This window comes from Podarcis filfolensis, assembly GCF_964270895.1.
Source record: "Podarcis filfolensis genome assembly, chromosome: 2".
NCBI lineage: Eukaryota > Metazoa > Chordata > Lepidosauria > Squamata > Lacertidae > Podarcis > Podarcis filfolensis.
Window position 1 is genome coordinate 31946733 of NC_139605.1, and position 22436 is coordinate 31969168.

The following is a 22436-nucleotide window of genomic DNA, read 5'->3' on the forward strand; positions in this document are numbered from 1 at the left end:
TATACCCACTTCTTGTCACAAGGGTAAGCAGTGAATGCTAAAAGCAATTAAAAACAAAACAAAACATTCTATCTATGCATTTAGGTACTTCCATCCATATCCAATTCTCAATGGCATAGTACTGTATTGGTACTTTTTTACTGTGATAATCCAATCTCAGTGCTTTATTGTATCATTGTATATTGATCCCCATGAACATACCTTCGTATTCCGCAGTGTCTATATGAACCCTAAAGATGATTAGTTCCTCTAATTTATTTCAGGATTCACCAACTTAGTTGGCTTTTAATGTTCTTCCTCTACCTTTGAAGCAGTGGTTCCTTTGACGTGATTATGGGTATGATAGAATCATAGAATCATAGAGTTGGAAGAGACCACAAGGGCCATCGAGTCCAACCCCCTGCCAAGCAGGAAACACCATCAGAGCACTCCTGACATATGGTTGTCAAGCCTCTGCTTAAAGACCTCCAAAGAAGGAGACTCCACCACACTCCTTGACAGCAAATTCCACTGTCGAACAGCTCTTACTGTCAGGAAGTTCTTCTGATGTTTTACTAAAGAGCACAGATGAAGCCTTAATGGCTCCAATATTCCACCACTATTTCTTTTTCCATAAAGTATGTATAAGGAAAAGGACGCCCTCATGAAAATAATATCAACATAGTCACCAGTGCATATTTTGTCCATTTGGTTTATTAAGAGAAATGTTGCTTTGGCCATACTTACAGATGAAAACATGGCAATGTTGAAATTATAGAATGTTGAAACTACAAAAAAAAAAATACTGGTTATATTCTTATGACACACACTAAACTTACATGTACATCTTGGGGCACTATGATCTGGGAAATGGCAATGGGAAAATGATTAACCCTTTTCCCAGATCTGCCAATTTGGACCGCATTCCCATGTGAGCTTTTAGTAAAATAGAAATACTAGGAGGTCCATTCATGAATCTAGTGTGCCTCATGTAGCATGGCCCAAAGTTGCATTCACCAAGTTGGTATACACTTATATAGCAATAGTCACTTCCATTCTGCTGTAATTCTTTAAAAATTAGCAATTCAGCACTCCAAAGTGTGTGTAGGATGGTGGAAAATCAAAAGCAAACTAAGATGATAATGAAATGAGTCTAATTTTTAAAATGTAGTGCATGCTTTTAATGCTGCTGATTAGGTCTTTTGTTTCTAAATTGATTGCCTCAATTGATTTATTTTTATTGTTATTTTCAATATTACGTTGACTGATGGAGCAAACATTATTATCTTCTTGGAAGCACAGTCAACCAAATCAATACAACTAAAATATACTGATAGAGAGAAGATTCAATTAAAACAGCATATACAGTGCTTGCAAGTGGTTATTGATTGATTTTTATGCCTCTTGCAGTCAGTTCCTGAGGAACTACAATACGGGGAAGGTTTTGGCTACATTATTATGTTCCGGCCTCTGGGCTCTGCAAGCTGGACAAAGGCAGTGGTTGCCTCAGTGGAGGCATCCAAATACATCTATAGAAATGAAAGCATCACACCCTTATTCCCTTTTGAAGTGAAAGTGGGAGTCTTCAATCATGAAGGAGTAGGCACAATGAGCCCAATATATATTGTGTACTCTGGAGAAGACGGTAAGCAAAATCATCCATGTCTTACCATTTATGACATTGTTGGGTCTTCTTACTTTGGTGTAACTGATCTCTGAACCAAATTGTGAAGCGTTTGACATCACACCCTAGACCATGGCATGGATGCATTGCTGTGCAATAATGTCATGGTGGTTCAACAGCTAAATTCACTACATCATAAGAAGTTGGTTGCCACAGGAAGTCTTTAGTTGTGAGAGATCAGTCTTTTCATGATTTCTGCAGATTTATAACCCCTTCTGTTTATTTTTCATTATAACAACTTGGTATTACATTGTGGTCTCTAAAATGTGTGTTTTCTGTGCCACTATTGCTCTCCCAGAGCCACAGATAGCACCAACTGGAACCATTGTACAAAGTTTCTCAGCCTCAGAAATAGAAGTCTCTTGGAATCCTGTTGTGTGGAACAGACATACTGGAAGGGTTCTTGGCTATGAGGTGGGACACTTCATATTAGATTTTTGTAGTCAAATATAGCTGGTTCATTCATCTATAGATATATACTACCTTACCCTTCTGTTCCTTTTTATTTTTGCCCCACAGTTCCCTAGGTTCTACTGAAACCTTTTCTGTTCACTTGCTGTATGCCAACATTTCACGTCCATTCTTTCTTGTCCCTCTCTGATCAAGCTCCACTTTTAACTGTCATTTTCCAGATTTTCAAGATTGTTTCATCCCATTATTTGACTCCTCCTTTCCAACACACCATCTTCTCTGCTATTTCATTAATAGCCTTTCTGGTTTCCTGCCTCCTGAGCATCAGCATTCTTGCAACACAACTTTTCAACCTCAACCTCTCCTGCTTTTGTGTACATATCCTCTAGTCCAATGCCTTGCATGTGGTTATTTGCAGACAGACTGATCTCCTTTCAGCTTTGAATAAGATTCTGGGGTTGTTGTTTTTTAGACAAACTCACCCTGTGCAATTAGAATCTCTGTAAATATTCCATGGGGACGCGGGTGGTGCAGTGGGTTAAACTACAGAGCCTAGGACTTGCCAATCAGAAGGTCGGTGGTTCGAATCCCCGCGACAGGGTGAGCCCCTGTTGCTTGGTCCCTGCCCCTGCCAACCTAGCAGTTCAAAAGCATGTCAAAGTGCAAGTAGATAAATAGGTACCACTCCAGCGGGAAGGTAAACGGCGTTTCCGTGTGCTGCTCTGGTTTTGCCAGACCAGAAGCAGCTTAGTCATGCTGGCCACATGACCCGGAAGATGTACGCCAGCTCCCTCGGCCAATAAAGCGAGATGAGCACCGCAACCCCAGAGTCAGCCATGACTGGACCAAATGGTCAGGGGTCCCTTTACCTTTACCTTTAAATATTCCATGATTCACTGGAGGGCAGCTTACAGATTGGCAATGGGAGGTAGCAAATTGCACTGTCTGTGCATTCTATTATCTCAAACCAGATAAACAATTTTCTTTCTTAGATTCCTTCCTTTAATAGCTTTTAATAGCTATGGGTTGCACCCAATGTTGTCATAGCACTCATGGAATTATTACCCTCTCTCTTGTATCCCCATTTCCCCCATCCCAAGGCGGGGGGAGCTGTTCTGCAGGGTTTGTGGAAAGATAGTTTGCAGTTTTGCAAACCTTGACTTCGCACACAAAAAGGGCCCAAAAGGTCCAATTTCTGTTCTTATCCTGAAGCAAAGTTCTTAACCTGAGGCACTATTTCTGGGTTTGCAGAGTCTGTAACTGGAAGCATATGTAACCCGAGGTACCACTGTAATAGTGAATGGGCTCTCCATGCAGGAGGTCCCAAGTTCAATCCCTGGCATCTCCAGGTAGGATTGGGAGGTATTCTTGTCTAAAGTCCTAGAGAGGTGCTGTCAGGGTCTCCCTCAGTATAAGGCAGCTTCATATGTTCCCAAGCCTGCTGAAACCTCCTCTTGTATGAGGATGGTGCCACTGTAACTACATTTGCTGCTGAACCTCAGAGTGGATGGTCTAGTTCAGAAAGCACATGCTCTTCCACATCAAACAACTGTTAGAGCTCAAAGGGAGGCCTAAGTCAATAGTTATTGAATTGTAACTACATGGGCAAGAAACATAATAATTAAGATCTCTCTAGGAATCCTCTTTCATTTCATTTCTTTTTTCTTTTTTCTTCATGGTTTAATTATAGATCGACAAGCTCTTAAGCATTACTCACCTTATCAAAGTTTCCCCTTTGGATAGCTATAAAAGCAAAGGAGTCCTAATTTGTTTATGTGTAGGTTTTTTTCCCCCTGGTTTGTATTCAGGATGCAAGAAATGCTATAAATATTCATGCCTGCTTTTATATCCTGACAGCTTCAATTACAAAATCAGCTGTCCCTCTTGAAGCATTACTTGTCTACTTGTCTTCTTTCCAATCAAGGTTGTAATTGGAGAAAAAGCAATGAACCCTTGCTCTTAAACTTTAGGTCTTGTACTGGACGGACGACTCAAAGGATTCTGCAACTGGCAAAGTCAGAGTCAACGGCAACATCACAGCCAAAAATATCACCAGCCTCAGGGCCAATACGATGTATTTTGCCACAGTGAGGGCTTTCAACACAGCTGGGACTGGACCATCCAGTGTCCCAGTTAACGTCACTACAAAAAAAGCACGTGAGTATCTTAAACAGCCAATGACTTTTTTAAAAAAGCACAAGTGCACTTGACTCACAGTAACCTGCTGCAGCACAACTTTGCCTAGTAGAAAAGCATCATAAAGTTCCACAACTAGTATGTCTGTCCTATATTTCAAAAGGAAGTGATGACATTGGATGCTGAACTACAATAACTGATAAAGTTGCCACCTTTTTTTAAAAAAATGCAGTGCTTAAGTACTGCATGGGTATTGGAAATATGTCTGTGTGTTACTAAATGAAAAGTCCTCCCCTTCATTCAGAGACTGATTGGGCACCCAGCTTTCCCAACACGATTAAAGCAATAATTGCAAGCAGTACACAAGTCAGTTCACTTCACCACATGAAGTAAACCATGCAATTCACAAAATTTCAAAGGTATTAATGTGGGTCACCATGAAGTGCCCAGCCCACCATATTTCTTTGCTGTCCAAGTGCTACCCTTCCTTCCTGGTAGTACAGGCAGCTGTGCAAGGCAGACCCCTAAGAAAGCAACATCTTGGATTAGGAGACAACCAACTCAGATGGAAATGGCAGGCACCTCTGTCTGTTTCGAATCTTGGACTAATTTTCAACAGCTCCTGTCTAGGAAATGAGTTGCCACAGGTCTGCAGTTTCTCTACAGGAATTATTGCAAAAGCTCTCTACAGATGCACCTCTGGGTAGGTGGGGGACTGATTGTATCATGAGCTGTACTTTTCGAAAGCATGGGCCAGAATACTCTTCCATTCTTCTCTTGCAGAACTCTCATTGAGGGCTACCTCATGTTACAAAATTCCTGCATGGAAGATATGTGCACTTAATAGCAGCAGCAGACTAGGAGGTCTCATAATACAACACCAACATTTGGCACACACACCCTGCTTCTCATGCTCCATTCTCAATAATAATTGCAGCATCCTCTGTGGTGCCCCCCAATGCTCAGCACCCAGTGTGACCAAACTGGTCGTGCTCCTCTAAATCCACCTCTGCTAACAGTAAGCAGTTCTAAATCAATGAATTAAGTCCAATCCTTTTAATAGAATCTAGTATAGGGGTCAGCAACCTTTTTCAGCCATGGGCCTGTCCAACGTCCCTCAGACCATGTGGTGGGCTGGACTATATTTTGAAAAAAAAATATGAACGAATTCCTATGCCCCACAAATAACCCAGAGATGCATTTTAAATAAAAGCACACATTCTGCTCATGTAAAAACACCAGGCAGGCCCCACAAATAACCTAGAGATGCATTTTAAATAAAAGGACACATTCTACTCCTGTAAAAACACGCTGATTCCCGGGCCGTCCATGGGCCGGATTGAGAAGGTGATTGGGCCCACAGGTGGCCAGCCCACAGGCCTTAAGTTGCCTACCCATGATCTAGTATGTGTATCATTTGATGGATTTTGTTACTTGTTTGGGAAATACTCCTTTTGTCATTTTGAAGGCTTGATCACATTTACAGCTGGAATTTCTACTAACCTTCAGTTGAACAAGGTGCATGTAACATTAGAAATTTCAGCACCTTAAGAATAGCAGGAAAAAGAAAAGGGTAAAGATATGAGATGGTCCTTTTGTTTGTTCTTCCTTTCCATTGTTAAAAATGGAGGAAAATAACATTTTGGCTCAACAAGCGTGGCTGCTTCATTATAGCACTACTGCAGAAATTCTACAGTTCATCAAAGGGTTAGAAGTGTTCCACACTCATTCATTTCAATAGGCCTTTGTGCACCTGAATGCTGGATTGTTTTTATGGGGTTTAATGAGTATATATCTGTTTTCAGTTTCTCCCAGTAGTGCCAGACAAAAGCCTGGTACAACCTGTAACTTCAAAATAGTGTGGAAAGAGAATATCCTAGCAGCCAAGAAGAATCACATCACATTTGAACTGTGATGTATTGTGAGGAGTCTAAACTGACATACCTTAAAATTCCAGAGGAAATTAGAATATGGTGTAAATATTCCCTCAGTTTCCCTCTTTGATTAAGCATCATTGGAAATGCATGAGAGCTGGAATGGTGTTCATAGTCCTCTGTGAAAATATCTCAATGTTCTCCACCTATCTTCCATTGATTTGATGAGCCTACTATTCATCCTTCTCATTCAAAATCACCTTGGGCTTACGAGAAATAGTGAGTCCCCAGTAATACCTTTTAATTAACTGGAACATCACCTTGCCCTTTTTCGTTTAACTCTTTCTCCTTTTTAGGTTACGTATGGAGAGGTGGCCACTAATGCACAGGTAAAGGGTGTTTTGTGGTTATTCATTTTTAATGCATGCAGAATCCTTATAAACACTCTTCTGCATAGTGCACATCAAAGAGGGAGTGGACGGGATGAGGACTTCAAACACTTTCCATATCTTACACTCAGTGATAGAAGAGAATATAGAATTTGGGTGGAGGAAGTATCATTAAAATGGGGGGAAACAACAAATCCATAAAATGGGTGGGATTCAGAGTCCCCATGAGCAAATGCTGCTTCTGGGGTGCTTCAACAGAGGAAAGTAGGGGGTATAAGTGATTTTTCATTGATTCTTTCTTCCCCCTGCAGCCCCCTGTATGTCCAGAAAAACTGTTCTGTGGGGTTGGAGGATACTCTGGAACAGTGTGGGAGGTGATACCCTCCTCCCTGGCCCAGCCCTATCATTGGGCAGAATGAGATGGCCACCTCAGGAAACTGAATTTGACATCAGGAAAGGGCAAGAAATTGTGATTTTTACATTTATTATTATTATATTCTCACTCCCAGATGCAACCCATTGCATTTTAGTAAGGCCATGGAAGTGAGAATCAGACCAAAAAACATCAAACTATTAACAACAACTATTAACAACAACCAACACAACTAATGGATTTTACTTGTGGACTAACTTGCATAGTAAAGTGAACTATGGATTGTTTCAATTTCACCTTTTCTAGCTTTATATTTTTAAACTGCATCCTAAACACACTTGCTAGTAAATCAGCCTACTGAACACAGCAGGACTTGCTTTTTAGGAAGCATGCATAGGATTGTGCTGTTAGTCTTTCACAGGTATATGAAGTGTACCTCTTATACAAGATGGTACCTGAAATTGCAGAAGACTCATTAACAAGGTCATCTGTTGCATCACAATCCTTCTATTGGATAGTTAAGTTCAGTATAACATAGTAGAATGTAATATAGTCCTCTCCAGAAAGAACTATATCCTCACATGTTCATGGATGCATTGATGGGAGAGTTGTGTGGGAATGGGACAATGTGGACCATCTGCTAATCTCCATGCAGTCTGATCTTCTTCCTGTTTTTTGAATTGCATATTCAGCAGGGAGAACCTACACACCTCTAGCTGAATACACAATTAAGGTTCATCTGCACAATTTGGATTCCAAATTACATGGAGAACACCTGAATGCATATAGGTGGACAGGCCCTCCACCAAATGCAAGGAAGTTGGGAGGGTGGAGCTGGAATGGATGGAGGGAAATTTCTGAAGAGGACTTAATGAAATAAAATCAGGCATCTTGAGGGAAGCTTGTCATTGGCTTAAATGCCAGCTATAGAAGGCTCAAATAAGTATCCTTCCACACAGTTCTATCTTCCTACTTCACAGAACTATGATGTGTGGGAATGTGCACCATATAACTTTGGAGATAGTAAGAAATCTGGTTATACTTTGTATATTTTTTTCCAGCTGTGAACTTGTGGTCAGTCTTTATATGAACAAAAAGAAACTGTTTCAATTACCTTTAATCATTTGCTTAGTTGTTTCTCATCAAAACTCTTCTGTGTCTTTTTAAATAAAATCAGATCAGAGCTAAGAAATATGTCTAGAATTTTCCAACTATCTTTGTGAAATAAATATTTATGGAGTAAGATATATTTATGCCTTTCCACTTACGCAGGCATGTACTGTAGATAATATAATTCACTAGTTGGCAGTGGCTACCCAGTAAGAATCTAGTCTCGGTACCTCTTGAACCAAGACCCCAAGAAATGGCACACACAGGGCATTCAAAGCTTGAGGGATTTTTTTTTTTTACCAGAATCAGGCCTGGAAATGAGCAACGGGTGCTCAAAGGACTAAACAAGCCCCTCTCCATCTCTGTTGAAGTCTGACCTGAAGAAGAGTTCCTGGCTTCAAATCATCTGTTCCAGATGCCTCCACTGTCCATACCACCCTACTAGTTTTCCCTGAAAACCAACAACCCTGCCCTGCACCCACCCACAACAGCCACTTCTGTTCACTAGAGATGGGAGAAGATTTTGGTTTCCTCCACAATTTGTAGCAAGCCTGCATGGTTTATAGCCCACCAATCATGCTCAGATTGAAACATGGACACACAGTTTAGATCACATGTGTACAACCTTTCCAGGCATGATTTGTTCCAGCTTGCTTTCTCTCCCCCCCCTTTTTATTTTTTAAGTGAGGTGGTTTACTTGACTCCTCTTATCTGTTCTTTCTAAAAGACATTCCTTGAGAAAAAGATGACAACCTCCATATACCTATGGGGGTGGCCACCTTCCCTCCCTCCACATACGGCACCCCTGAAAATCAACCAGGGACACTGTACAGAAAAAGAAAGGGTACCCATATAGCATAGCTGTCAACTTTTCCCTTTTCTTGCGAGGAATCCTATTTGGAATAAGGGAAGAGAGCCAGTGTGGTGTAGTGGTTAAGAGCGGTAGACTCGTAATCTGGGGAACCGGGTTCGCGTCTCCGCTCCTCCACATGCAGCTGCTGGGTGACCTTGGGTTAGTCACACTTCTCTGAAGTCTCTCAGCCCGACTCACCTCACAGAGTGTTTGTTGTGGGGGAGGAAGGGAAAGGAGAATGTTAGCCGCTTTGAGACTCCTTCAGGTAGTGATAAAGCGGGATATCAAATCCAGACTCCTCCTCCTTAAAAAAAAGGGAAACGTTGACAGCTATGCTACATAGGTATATGAGGGTTGGCATTTATTTCACTATACAATTCCCAGGACGGGGAAGCACATCATAACATATTGCCACTTGCGGGGTTTTATGAGTCAAATGTTTTTGGTGAGTGTGGCAAGCATCACATTCCCTAGCTGGTTTGAGCTACATGGTACGTTCCAGGCCAATGATTGTGGAATAACTGTGGCACTTTTAATGAAATATCTTCCCAGCATCTGGGTGCAAAAGCATACAGCTAACCAGATTGTGGGCTCTATTAATAATGTAATTTGTTAATACAGTTTTTTGCTCAGTTGGTTCTGTTCTTCCCCGCCTGTTATGAATAGAATTTGCTTCACATAGGAAAGGCGATTGCAATAAGAGTCTTTAAATAGTTACTTTGAGTTTGAATCAGTCATATCTGAGTACTTTTCATGTTAACAGTTTGTGCAGCTTCTGTCTGGAAATGATGCATATTGTCCTTATCTTTTATTAAAGCCCCAAGTCAACGCCCAGCCAACATTGCCTGGAAACTGACAAATTCGAAGATATGCTTGAACTGGGAGCATGTGAAAACTATGGAAAATGAGTCTGAAGTACTAGGCTACAAAGTAAGTATGTTAAACATAGGAACTCCTGTGAGTGGCTGTATTTTAAGTAAAATATTGCTATTTTTTATTTGGATCTAAAAAGCAATTATATTCCTTCATCAGCTTATTAAGTGAAATGTATTCAAGTACAGAGCATGTGCCATGTTTGATGGGCACTCAGATAATAAAAGTGGACTATCCTGAGATCCCAGAGAATCTAGATAAGTGACTCTGTAGTCAGTGCAGAAAACTGTTTTCACATGAGACATAAGTGGTGAACGCAAATACAAAATGTCAGTGAGTCTTACGCAAACCATGCTGCCACAAATGTTGTTATTTTTGAAATGCAAAATATCATTCCAAAGACTATGGTATATGCAGAGGCTTTCACCACAAAGGAGATCACAATTTAAATTAAGAACCAAAAGGCTGTTCTTCATCATCACATCTATACATCGAAGATCAGATAGATATCCTATGTCATCAGTCACATCAGTCGAAGACATAGGTTTCATTGCGGTGAATCTATGAGGCTGTACCAGTTCTCCAGATTGCGGGTTTAATCCACCACTGCTCCATGTAGAAAACTAGAATAGTAAAGGTAAGCTAGAACCCTTTCCCCTGAGAATCTAGTTCTCTACATATATACCGGTAGGTTTTTTGGGGTTTTGGTTTTTGTTTGTTTGTTTGTATGAAGAAAATACATATGCACCCCACTCTGCCATCTAAGGTTGCAATGAGAACTTGGCAACATCATCATCATCATCATTATTTATACCCCACCCATCTGGATGGGTTTCCCAAGGAAACACAAGAGGAGTTGTAAATTCCTGATTTTAACTAAAGTTTGGTAGTCCGTGGTTTTATGGATGGTATTTTATATTATTGCATTATTGCATTATGTATTGTATTATGAACCTACATTATGCTATGATTATGCTATGATCCTAAATGGATTAAGGGCAGTCTATAAGAGAATCAGATAAGAAAATCAGTTCAAAATAACAGGATCTTTATCACGTGACTCTTTATCTTGTTAGTCATGTTAGTCAAACTGGGTTGAGAGCCATCAAATATAAGAAGGGAAGAGATCCCTTTATTCTTGTTATCCCTATGCATGATCTGAGCAGAGTGTGCTGAGGAAACATCTGACCAATTTCTCTGTCTCTGATACATGACTATCACCTGCAGTTGCCATGTGGAGATGTACTATGGAAAGGGAGGGAATAAGGAAGGGTATAGTTTCTATCTCTGCCTCCTCTCTTGAACTAGATGGACTGGTTATAGGCTCGCTTTGCACATCAGGTTCAACCATGCCTAAGACATGGTCTAATGATCACCTGCAGATTATCAAAGTAACTCCCTCCATGCCACCTACTTCATACCTCCAGCTGTTTCTCCATCCAACATGGCTTAAGCCTTTGTGGTAGCATCTGCTAGCATTGCCTAACCCAATAGAATCATAGAATTGTAGAGTTCGAAGGGACCCTGAGAGTCATGTAATCAAAGCCCTACAATGCAAGAATCTCAACTAAAGCATCCATGGCACATGACCATCCAACCTCTACTTAAAAACCTCTAAGGAAAGAGAGTCCACAGCCTCACAAAAGAGTCTATTCCACTGTTATTACTGTCAGAAAGTTCATCCTGATGTCTAGTCTTCTTTCTTGTAACTTGAAACCATTGGTTCAGGTCCTACCCTCTGGAGCAGAAGAAACAAGCTTGCTCCATCTTCCATGTGACAGCCCTTTAGGTTTTTGAAGATGGCTATCATATCTCCTCTTTCCCAGACAAAAGATACCCAACTTCCTTAACAATTTCTCCTAAGTTTGGTTTTCAGATGCTTGATCATCTTGATTGCCCTCCTCTACACATGTTCCAGCTTGTCCATATTCTTAAATTGTAGCACCCCAAATTGGACACACTACTCCATATGTGCTTTGACCATGGCAGAATAGAGTGGTATTATTACTTCCCTTGATACAAAAACTATACTTCTGTTGATGCAACCTATAATAGCATTAGCTTTTTTTGCTGCATCACACTGTCTACTCTTTTAAGTTAATTGTCTACTAAGACCCCTAGATCCTTTTCAGTAAGTCAGGTGTCTCTCATCTTGTATTTGTGCAGCTGGTTCTTCCTGCCTAAGTTTAGAATCTTGCATTTTTCCCTACTGAAATTAATTTTGTTAGCTTGAGCCCAGTTCTCCCATATGTTAAGTTCATATTGAATTCCAATTCTGTATTCTGTGGCATTAACTACCCTGCCCCCTCTGGTTTGGTGTCATCTGGAAATTCATTTAAAGTAGCTACGTGTTCCCTTACTACCTCTTTTCAAATCTTGGGCTGCAGCTTCCTCCTTGCACCGTATATTCTGTTATCACCAGGTTGGGCATTGCTTTCCTTTTGGAAGAAGAGGCAAAGTAGGTGTTGAGCAGTTCCACCTTCTCTCTGTCACCCATTAACATTTCTCCATCTTCTCCATGCAGGGGACCTACTACTTGCTTGTTGTTCCGTCTTGTTTCAAACATAGCTGGATAACCTTTTAATATTATTTTTAACCTCTCTTGCAACACTGAGCACATTCTGAGTTTTGGCCCACCTGACCTTCTCCCTGCAACTGTTGGCTACTCGTGTATACTATTCCTTCATGATTCCCCTTTCTTCCATCTCTTATACATGTCCTTCTTAAATCTCAGTTTATCTGTAAACTCCTTATGCAGACACAGATGCCTCCCGTTTTTCTTGTTGGAATTGCCTGCATTCTGCTCTCAATAGTTCAGCTTTAAGAAACACTCATCATTTTGGACTTTCTTCTCTTTCAGTATTTCTGACCAAGAAATCTCACCCAGTAGTTCCATTAAGATTTTTGAAATCAGCCTTCTTAAAGTCCAGAATGCATGTCCGACTTCACTCAGCTTTCCCTTGCCTCTGTATAATGCAGTGGTTTTCAAAGGGTGTAGTGTGTCAGGAGAGAATGGCAAGTGCGGTTGGAAGATTCAAGATAATCAAAGAAACATTTAAACATTTCAGTCTAGTATAGTATAAATTTGTTTTTATTTGTAGAATATGGATAGAAACCTTTTCAAAATGAGAGCAAGAGCATCAAGTGATACTACAAGCTCACATCTCTCATTGAGTTTGTATACATACTTAAGGTACATATGTAAGAGATTTGGTTATAATTCTATTTTGGGAATGATTCATGTTTTATACTTTCTGGATGTCCAATTATATTACAAAGTAGTGATGTTCTGTGTTATAAATCAAGCACTGTTGGAGTTGTTTCTTTTGGTTTTCCAATATATTTCTTATCCATAAAAAAAATGGTGTGTCCCAAACAAATTTTTATTCTGAAAGTGTGGCCCACAGGAAAGAAGTTTGAGAACCACAGGTATAATGAAACCCAAGAAGACATGATCACTTCCTCCAAAAGTTTCAAAGTAGTTCCACTTTGTCGATCAGTTTCTCCCTGTTGGTGAGGACCAGGTCCAAGAGAGATCACCCCCTTGTTGTTTATTCCACCTTCCATAAAATGGAATTGTCAGCTAGGCAACTGAGAAATGGTCTGTCACCACATCCCTCTCTACAGGTCAGCTGTGAGATCGTGAGATCAATAGATAGGTTGACTTTGTGCCTGCCTTCTTTAATTCTTAATCACAACATAAAAATGGTGCCATTATCAAAGAACTGGTTCCCCCATTCTTTCTGACATGGGGCAATAACAAATCTCTACTACTTTGCAAATAGTATTCATGTATCTGGCCCCTTGAAATATATGTATTTAGCTGAGCTGGTGCCAGCTTGAATGAAATATTATTTGGGGGGAAGGTAAACCCTACCCCACATAATTGATCACAAGATGATCACACACACCATTGATCACACACACCATTTGAATGACAATGGCCATTAACTTTGGGGGAGGGGTGCCCCCTGAAACATTTTATGGGTGGGTTCAAAGGGACCTTGGCCCCTAGGAGTTGGCTCCAATGGAAGGCACTTACAAGGAGGCAAGGAATTCCTGTGACAAGGGCTTGAGCAGCGCACTTAACCCAGTAGCAAATGGTGCAGGCAAAGCTGCATTGCTTACCTGACTTCTCAACACTGCAGTCCACTGCCAGTTACTAAGAGGGATGAAGTGGCGGAGAGCATCAGATTGGTGTAGCACTGGCAAACCAGGTAAGCAGATTTGCTCTGCCCGCACAGCCCATCTGGCTGCTACTGATTTAGCCATTGGAAAGCTCTGAGCAGGAAGGAAATAAGTGCATTTAACTCTCATGGCTACAGCTCAATGGAAATCACACATTATGCAAATGTGTCCACAACGGCAACTTTTTACACTGTTGAACCCCTTGGGCTGCTTTAAGGAACCCCAGAAGCTCCAAGGAACACAGCGAGAAGTGCTGGATTATAAGGTTGAAGATGTGCCGCTGCATGAAAGACAGGGAGGCATTGTGAACATATCCGTGCACCTCTTCAGATTCCACATGGGGAATCTCCATAGGGATTTCTTGTAAGCAACTGGAGCGGTCTGTGTTTTTGCTGAATGTGCCCACAGGGTGCTTGAAAATACGCTGCAGAAATGTTTGAGAACACAACCCACCATGCGGAGAAGCCTTAACAAAAGCAAGCGGCAATAATATGACAGGTCCTGCCCTTCTCTTGTTTTATATTTAGATTCTGTATAGGCAAAACCGACAAAGCACCACTCATATATTGGAGACAAACAGTACATCCGCTGAGCTGCTGGTACCTTTCGAAGAAGATTACCTCGTAGAAATAAGAACTGTGAGCGATGGAGGGGAAGGGAGCAGCAGTGAGGAAATTAGGATTCCAACCATGTCCAGTGAGTTACCTCACCCCCCCTTCCCCAACACTGTTGCTGTGGTCCCTTGACTGCTGGGAAGAACTAAAGCTGGATAGACCTTTGACACTAACTTGATATTATGGTACCAGGTAAACCTGGGAACAGTCTCTTACGTGCCTGGTTGGGAAAAAGGAAAACCAATTAACATGAGGGGGGAAATGCAGCAGAATTTTCAGGGGGCTGCGGATCTGCGGCTTGCTGATTTAAGTGGAGGCTGCAGCTGTGTGGAAATCAGTTACTGGGTCGGGTTGAAATTAAACTCTTCAGCATAATAATCCTCGTTATTTACTATTTTAAAGGTTCCTAAAATATACTGAGGACTGTGTATAGGTTTAAACAGCCAGTGTCTCTGCCCACAGGCTCCCAGCTATTTATTTTAACTGAAGGGGAGGGGAGATGGAAGGACGAAGAAATAGTTTGCCTGTTCCTATGCAAAACAAGGGGTTGGTTTCCTCACACACAATTATAGGCACCTGCACCTGTGAACTAACTGTACTGAAAAAATCTCATGACCTATTCATACCTGCGGCCAGTGCTTTTTTTCTTTAAAAAATGTTTAGGGGGTACTCTCATTTTTCTACTCATATCGAGGCCAAACTTAGATTCACAAAATGTTTAGGGGTATGTGTCCCGTTCCCCCCCCCCCCAAAAAAAGCACTGCTTGCGGCCATCAATTTATCAACAGGCATGGGTGAACTGTGGGAACAGGGAGTCGTTCAACTGGAAACGAAACAAAAGGGAGGTGAAAGGAGAAACAATGAGAGGGTATTGCAAAAGATCAAGATGAAATAACATGAACATGGAGACTAGGGGGCAATTCTGTGCAAAAGGGGCAAGAGACAAGAGATAGCAAATGGATGACTTCAAGATTGATAATAGAAAGATAAAAAGCAGAAGAAATGGAAAGAGTGTACAGAAGTGAGATGAGAGCTTAGTTCGTTGAGGAAGGAACACCCTTACACAGAGCTTTAGGTAGGGTACATTGCTGTACTAATCAGTACATGTTTCAACCAAAAGCTACTGAAGAGGGCCTTAAGGGGATCTGGGGCAGGGGCAGGATATGGTGCAAAGCATGGGGGCAAATCCAGATGTCCTCTCCACGTCCTCCCTGCCCTCCAATGATTCTTATATAGTTGTTATTTTAAACCAGCTCTAGTATTCTGGTACTGATGGCTGGTTCTGCCTCCGCATAGGGAATCAGAATGCACAGAGTGCTGGAATAAGGAGATAATACGTTACCAGGGCTGGGAGCTTAGCCGTCATTCTCCACTGCACATCAATGTCATGTCATGCCAAAGTTTATTTCTAGGTGGCATTTCAGCCAAAGAACCACCAAAGTGGCTCACTAAAGTTAAAATGCAGGTATAAAATGTAAGTAAAGGAACGAGAGGCACATTACAAAATGCAAATTCAAAGCAGCGATCTCACTTTGTATGGATTTCTGCTACTTGCCGCATTAAAATATTTGGATGAAGGGCAGATGCAAATGGTCTAATTAAATAAATAATAGAGCATTAAAAGGTTTTTTTTAAAAAAATACACAGCATCAGGGGCTCTGAAAACCAACTCCACTATCATAGAAGGCCTAGGGGGGGGGGGGAATGGCCATCCACTAGGAAGAGTAAATAGAAGTTATGAAATGTGCATCTTGAGAAAGTCAGTTGCAAGGGCTAGTTCCCCCCAGGCAGGAGGGATGATGACACATTTCAAGTAACCTGACCACAGACCCTCCAAAGACTTTGGTGGGTGAGCAGTTTCATATGGATAGAGTAAGGTTGCAAAGCTGGTGTTGTTCCATCAGGACAAGACTTTGGGGCAGAAATCCAGGTACCTACACAGCTGAATAAACATGAGGGCCCCAAATACTTCAACACCTGGCAAGCATGCTGTAAGCAAAGTGATATACATTTCCAGCTTAAGGGGGGGGCTTCCCTTGTAATATAATTAAGTCAAGAATTCAGAATAATCGAATTGCCCCACTGCTTTCCTTGACTGAAATCCAAACACAAAATATTAACTGGTTTGTGGGTTGAATGTCCTAGGTCAGGCACAGGCAAACTCAGCCCTCCAGATGTTTTGGGACTACAACTCCCATGATCCCTAGCTAACAGGACCGTGGTCAGGGATGATGGGAACTGTAGTCCCAAAACAGCTGGAGGGCCGAGTTTGCCGATGCCTGTCCTAGGTACTTTATACTTTATGCATTGTACTGTACAGTTGCAAGTCTTTCACCAATGGTGGAATGAAACAGAGCAACGAAACAGTGCTTCTCAAAGTGCCGTCATAGTCAACTAATAGTATTAGGCCTCATCCTCCTGAAGAAAAAAAATAATCAAAATGATGGGTGGAGGGAAACATGCAAAGTAAAGCATGGTGATTATTAAGCACATTAAAACCAGCTCTTATCAATAATGCCTCGAGCATGTGAATTTGAGTGTACTTTTCTATCTCTGTTTCTTTTTGCAGGTTTAAGCTCCAGAGGGATGTATACCTGCGGCTCTGAAGATTACATAATGACAACTAAGATTATGATTCTGGTTTATATACTCAGCTCGTGAGTATTTTGTTGAACAGAGCCAACAAGCAGCCATTGGACTTTTGAAAACAAAGCAGCCATTGATGGTCAGAGACTTTCCTCCCTTTCACATATTGGCACCTGTCATATCTGAAAATGGATTCTATTGAGAAAGATAATGAATTGCCCTTTAAAATGTAAATATAATTGATTTCTTTCTCTTTTTTTAAAGCATATTTGCGTTTAAGATGTCCCCAAAATGAACAGAAGAGAGCCAAAATTGTAAAAAAGAAAGAAAGAAAAAGAAAGGTAGTTTGTATTGCAGGGATCTGTTGTGGAAATCCAGTATATCTGTATGAGTTGCAAACGTACAAGATATCTACAACAACAAAACCCAGTGATCAATATGAAAAAGGCTTGCAGTTGTTTGTGATGTATAACATTACCTGATCTGTATTTCTCACTTTGGTCTGTAATGAAACACTGTTTACTGCGTTTTCAGATTTAATAAAAAATATTTCTTTACAATTTTCCCTGTTTTTATCAGTATCTTGGACTAACTGAAGACTTCATTCGTAGCACGTGTATATTCTGATTTAAAATTTAAAATGAAGAAGCCATGCCAAATGAATTAACAAGGATGTTGTTTTCAATGAAATCAGAATATTAAGGATACTGAAGTCCCATAGACATATTCACATAAGGATGGGCTTGTTTTGTTTCTCTAGATTCTACCCGTAGCCTACATTTTGAAAATACAGTTTGAAAACTAGTCATAGTATAGTTGTGAAAGGTGGTCATACAAGATTTTCATCAGATATTTCCATGGATGAGAGGCTAACTGTACTATGTTTGAAGAAGTCCTTCCTTTTGTCTGTGCTGACTCTTCCAATGTTCACTTTCATTGGATGACCTCAAGTTCCAGTATTATGCAAAAGGGATCAATTTTATTTCCAAAATCCCAAACATGAGATTCTCCTTTATCACAGCTAGGTCAATATTTTCATTAAGCCCAAGATCTCTTTCCTGGTCTGTCCGTGCCTGTTCAAACCCATTAACATAGAAGTGACAGTAGGATTTTTTGCTCCAAAGTGCATCATTTCATAATCACTTGCAGTGAACTGCATCTGCCATTTTGCTGCCTTTTCACTCAGTTTGGAAATATCTTTTGGGGGTTCTTTGAAATCACTTTTTGTTTTTTACTAGCCTGAATAATTGTGTGTCACCAACCAACATGGCCATGTCACTGATTATCCCTGACTCCAAATCATTTATGAACATATTAAAAAGCACTGGTCCCGAAGCAGATCATTGGGAGATCCCATTTGTTACATCCATCTATTGTGCAAAGTCTCCAGTTATTCCTACTCTCTGCTACTTCTTGTTCTGTGAGTTACTTATCCATAAGGGTCTCTTTCCTCTTACCCAGTCCTTTGGTGAGAGACTTTATCAGAAGCTTTTTAAAAATCCAAGAATGCAATATCTAGTGGACCGTCCACTCATGCTAGAAATTAAACCTTGTACTTCCTGCATGCCAAACATGTGCTCTACAATTGAGCTACATCGTTTCCCCTAATACTTCCCATTAGTATATCAGGAAGCCAAAAACAACAGATCTGTTCATCTTCTCAAGAGCAAATGTGGTAAGTGAGGCAGTAATATACAGAGTCCAGCTGACTGTTCTAAGCTGCAGCCTCCATGGAATAACCTTTTCTTTCTTTCTTTTTCTGGTAGGAAAGAAAAATGAGCTTTTCATTTCCATCTTCATCTTGGCATGTGCAAATCTGATTAAACCTCTTGACCTACTGAGTTTGTAATTCAGACCTTGAATAAGTGGATATATAAAATTCCTCAGAAATAAGTCTAGATTGACAAACGGCTCATTTTTCTGTCATTCACTGGAATATATCATCTCAAGCACATCACCTCAAGCATTGACTATAAGCTGTCAAATGAATTAGCAGAAATGTGCAAATAGTAAAGGACATGATTAAAAGCAATCCCAGGTGAACTCAAGGCAGGGTGGAAGCGCTCTTTCTGACCACTGCCTCACAGCTCACATGTTAGCCTGGGGCTTGTCGATGGTGAGCCATTTGCTGAAAATTAAGAGCTAGCAAACTTCTCATAATACAATGAGGAAAGCCTGGAATAAATTGAAACTGGCATTCAAGTGAAATAAATATAATAGCAACACTACCATCACAGTCTGATACAAAATGAGATATTTTCTTCAGGAAATTTCTAATAGGCGCTGTGCAAACTTGACATTCCAATTCAAATAACAGATCACAAAATTTGTATTTCACGTTTCTGAAAATCAGAGGGAACATGAATGCACACAAGTGTCCACTGATACCCCATCACTGACTTTGTCAAACCCTTTGTCATACTAGAGCACTGTCTAAGAACCCCAGATTTGGATCTAGGCTCTAGGTTACACAAAGAACAATCCCAAACTTGGGGGGGGGCAGGTGTTAAGTGGAACAACCTAGAATCCTGTCTGTTTGCATTTTCCCTTAATGCACCCTTCCTTCAGTTTCAGAGCTGCCTACAGCTAGGACATGTATGTTAACTAATACTTTAGCAATCAAGGCTATCATGTGCTACAAAAGTGCATTCATTATGTTATGTTATTTTATTTATTTAAACAATTTAAGTTTTGTAAAGTTGTTTACAAAAACGCAGTACCAAAAATAGAGCTATAAAATCAAGCTTCAATTAAAAATCTATTGGAATAATAAAAAAGTATTCAGTAGGCATTGGAAGTTTATAGGGAGGGGCTTGTCTGACCGCAATGGAAGGGTGTTCCATAAAATTGACCACATAATACTAAACATGCTGCTCAAGGTGTATAGGAGCTGTGCATCCCATTCATGGGGGATCACTAACAGTGACTCCTCCAAAGACTTCAGTGATCAGGCAGGGATATAAGGGCAAGGAGATAATCAGGTAGGTTAAACAACGTTCTGCATGCTTCCCCCTTCATTTCTATGCTCCATGCAGTAGCTGCTAGTTCTCCCCACTCCCTCAAATAGTGCCCCAGAGTGGCAGAATCAAAAGAAAGTGGTGAGAAGGCTTGTTAGCAAGAATTGTCATTTGAAGAAGTTGTTTTTCTGCAGGAAGTGACTGAAGTCAGATTTACAATTAAATTCAAGCCAAACATATGAGCATTAAGCATAGAAATGTCTAATGACATGTTCTAGGAAGTGAGTTGTAGAGCAGGTGTGCACTGCTTGGCCAAAATGGGCTGGGGGGAGGGGCCAAATGAAGAGCCCAAATCAGGCCCATGGGCCAGAGGTTCCCCATCCCTTTATTGGTATAATAAAAGCAATTCCGTGCATCTGAATCTGATGCAATGAAATGACTGCATCTGAATGCAGACACTAAGCTCGAAGAGCCTTGAGAACGCTGTTTAGCATTGGTTAATATTTCATGATAGTTGACATTTGAAAAATGAAGATATGCGAAATTAGTTTCATCAAATTTGAATAGTCAGTGTTGGTGCTATGCCTGGCAATTTATCGACACAGCAGGCAGGTTACAATTCACACCATAGCTTCCCATGCTAATAACAATTTCAGGTTTTTCTAATCTCAATGTGTCACAAACTTTTAGAAAAACATATATGGGGGGGGTGTTAAGTTGAAAATCTGTACACCCAGTTGTTAGATTTTCTTTTAAGATAGCATTCTCAAGTCATCTAAACCTAGAATCAGAAATATTGTTCTCTAGTGCAACATTATTGACTTTATTTTATTTTATTTTACATTTTTCCATTTGAAGAGGTTTTTGGTCTTTCTATAATTGCAGCAAAATAAGGAAAGATCATGAGGCAAAGGGGCTATTTATAATAAAAACTGGACTATACAAACAGGAGGCTGCATGATTACATTGTTCATAGACTATACCACTTGAACAACAAGTTTGGGGGACTGAACTTTGAATTGCTTGCCTGTGGAAGGCAGGGGGAAATCCTTCGCTGCGCAAAGAATTCAAAATTCAAAATTCAAAAGAGTTAACTGTAAAGTCCAGCATTCAGGGACCAAGAATGAAAAGCAGCAAGCATAGGATGGGGGCGACCTGGCTTGGTTGCAGCAGGTATGAAAAGGATCTAGATCGCAAGATGAACCTGAGTCAACAGTCGTGGTGCTAAAAAAAATAGCAAATGGTGGTGACATGGTGTCATTTTTACTGCCCTGGTGGGGAAAACTGTTGGGATACTGCCAGGGAGACAAAGGCATCAGGCAGCCTACATGTCATCTCCAGACGATCTCTCGGTCTCCCGTAGAACAGCATCAGTCAATTAGCGACACGAGCCTCAGACACATTCCGAGACTCATGCACGCCCTTTCTGCAGAGTTTCCACAATGGAAGATTCACCCAGAAGAGCATTTTTAAAGCTTTATTCAACGTTGGTCAGAACAAAGGAAAAACATGACTGCTTGCATCCATGTCAAGGAAACAGCCAGGAAAAAAAGCTATATACAAAACGGAAACTCCCTGTGAGCAGGAAGTACGCAGGCTTGTGACACACAACAGCCTGTTCCCTTTTTAAGGAGGAACGGAAATAGCCTAACAAAAACAAGCCCAATAATAAAAAGGAACAGTTTAACTGCTAAAGAAATACAATAATGAGCATTTCCTACAAGCACTGCCCTGCCATGAGTCCCTTAACTCTGCATTAGCACATAAGTAAGTAGCAGGGACTGACACCTTTAGAAAATTTGAATCACACCAGCGGCGTGTCATGGCCAAAGTCTGCAGAGCTGTGAACCAAGGCAGCCTGGAGACAACGACTTGACCCAGCAGCACACCAGGAGTATCTGGAGGCTGGCAGGTCTGTGCATCCTTCCTACATTCCCATCCAGCCATTAAACATAGCTCTAGCAAGATTGACAGTGGCATATTTCCATCAACCACTTGAATGCCTTTATTTAGCCACTTTTTGATACTGTGTACTTGTTATTAAATGGATGTATCTCTGTGTTTGTGTCTGTGTCTACACACAACTTACTCTTAATTTTCTCAATTTAGAAGTGTATTTTGATTAATTGTCAACGCTAGGGTGGGTACCTCTTAAAACAGTTCTTGAAAATTGACTCCCTCCTACTCAAAATAATGCGCATCCATCTATCCATCCATTCATAAATAAGCTATAATGAGTATGTCATAGATACCTTTGTTATTTTGCCCTGAGGTGTCCCAGGCACAGTAAAAATAAGACTGGGCTGAGAAGGGAGAAAGGGGTAAATAAACAGAATGTAATCCAAAGTGTCCCACTGATTTCACCTGTTGCCAAGAAAGCAATGGTGGGAGGAGGAGGGAACCCCACTG

The 22436-nt window shown here is 40.8% G+C and overlaps 1 protein-coding gene across 8 annotated transcripts in view; it reads left to right on the forward strand.

Annotated features, from left to right (window-relative positions):
* The window catches only part of LOC310756457 (contactin-6-like), a 187518-nt gene extending 169884 nt beyond the window's left edge, over nt 1–17634 (forward strand). For 5 of the 8 annotated variants that reach the window (XM_083600580.1, XM_083600579.1, XM_083600581.1 and 2 more), the window contains 6 exons: nt 1390–1624; nt 1962–2077; nt 4045–4231; nt 9627–9739; nt 14398–14566; nt 17054–17634. In XM_083600580.1, the coding sequence (XP_083456706.1) occupies nt 1390–1624; nt 1962–2077; nt 4045–4231; nt 9627–9739; nt 14398–14566; nt 17054–17145 (912 nt within the window). In that variant the 3' untranslated portion in view covers nt 17146–17634. Of the gene's footprint in view, nt 1–1389; nt 1625–1961; nt 2078–4044; nt 4232–6440; nt 6474–9626; nt 9740–14397; nt 14567–17053 lie in introns of those variants that run through there. The other 3 variants (XM_083600583.1, XR_014544887.1, XM_083600585.1) reach the window with 3 other exon arrangements.
* The last annotated feature ends 4802 nt before the right edge of the window (nt 17635–22436 follow it).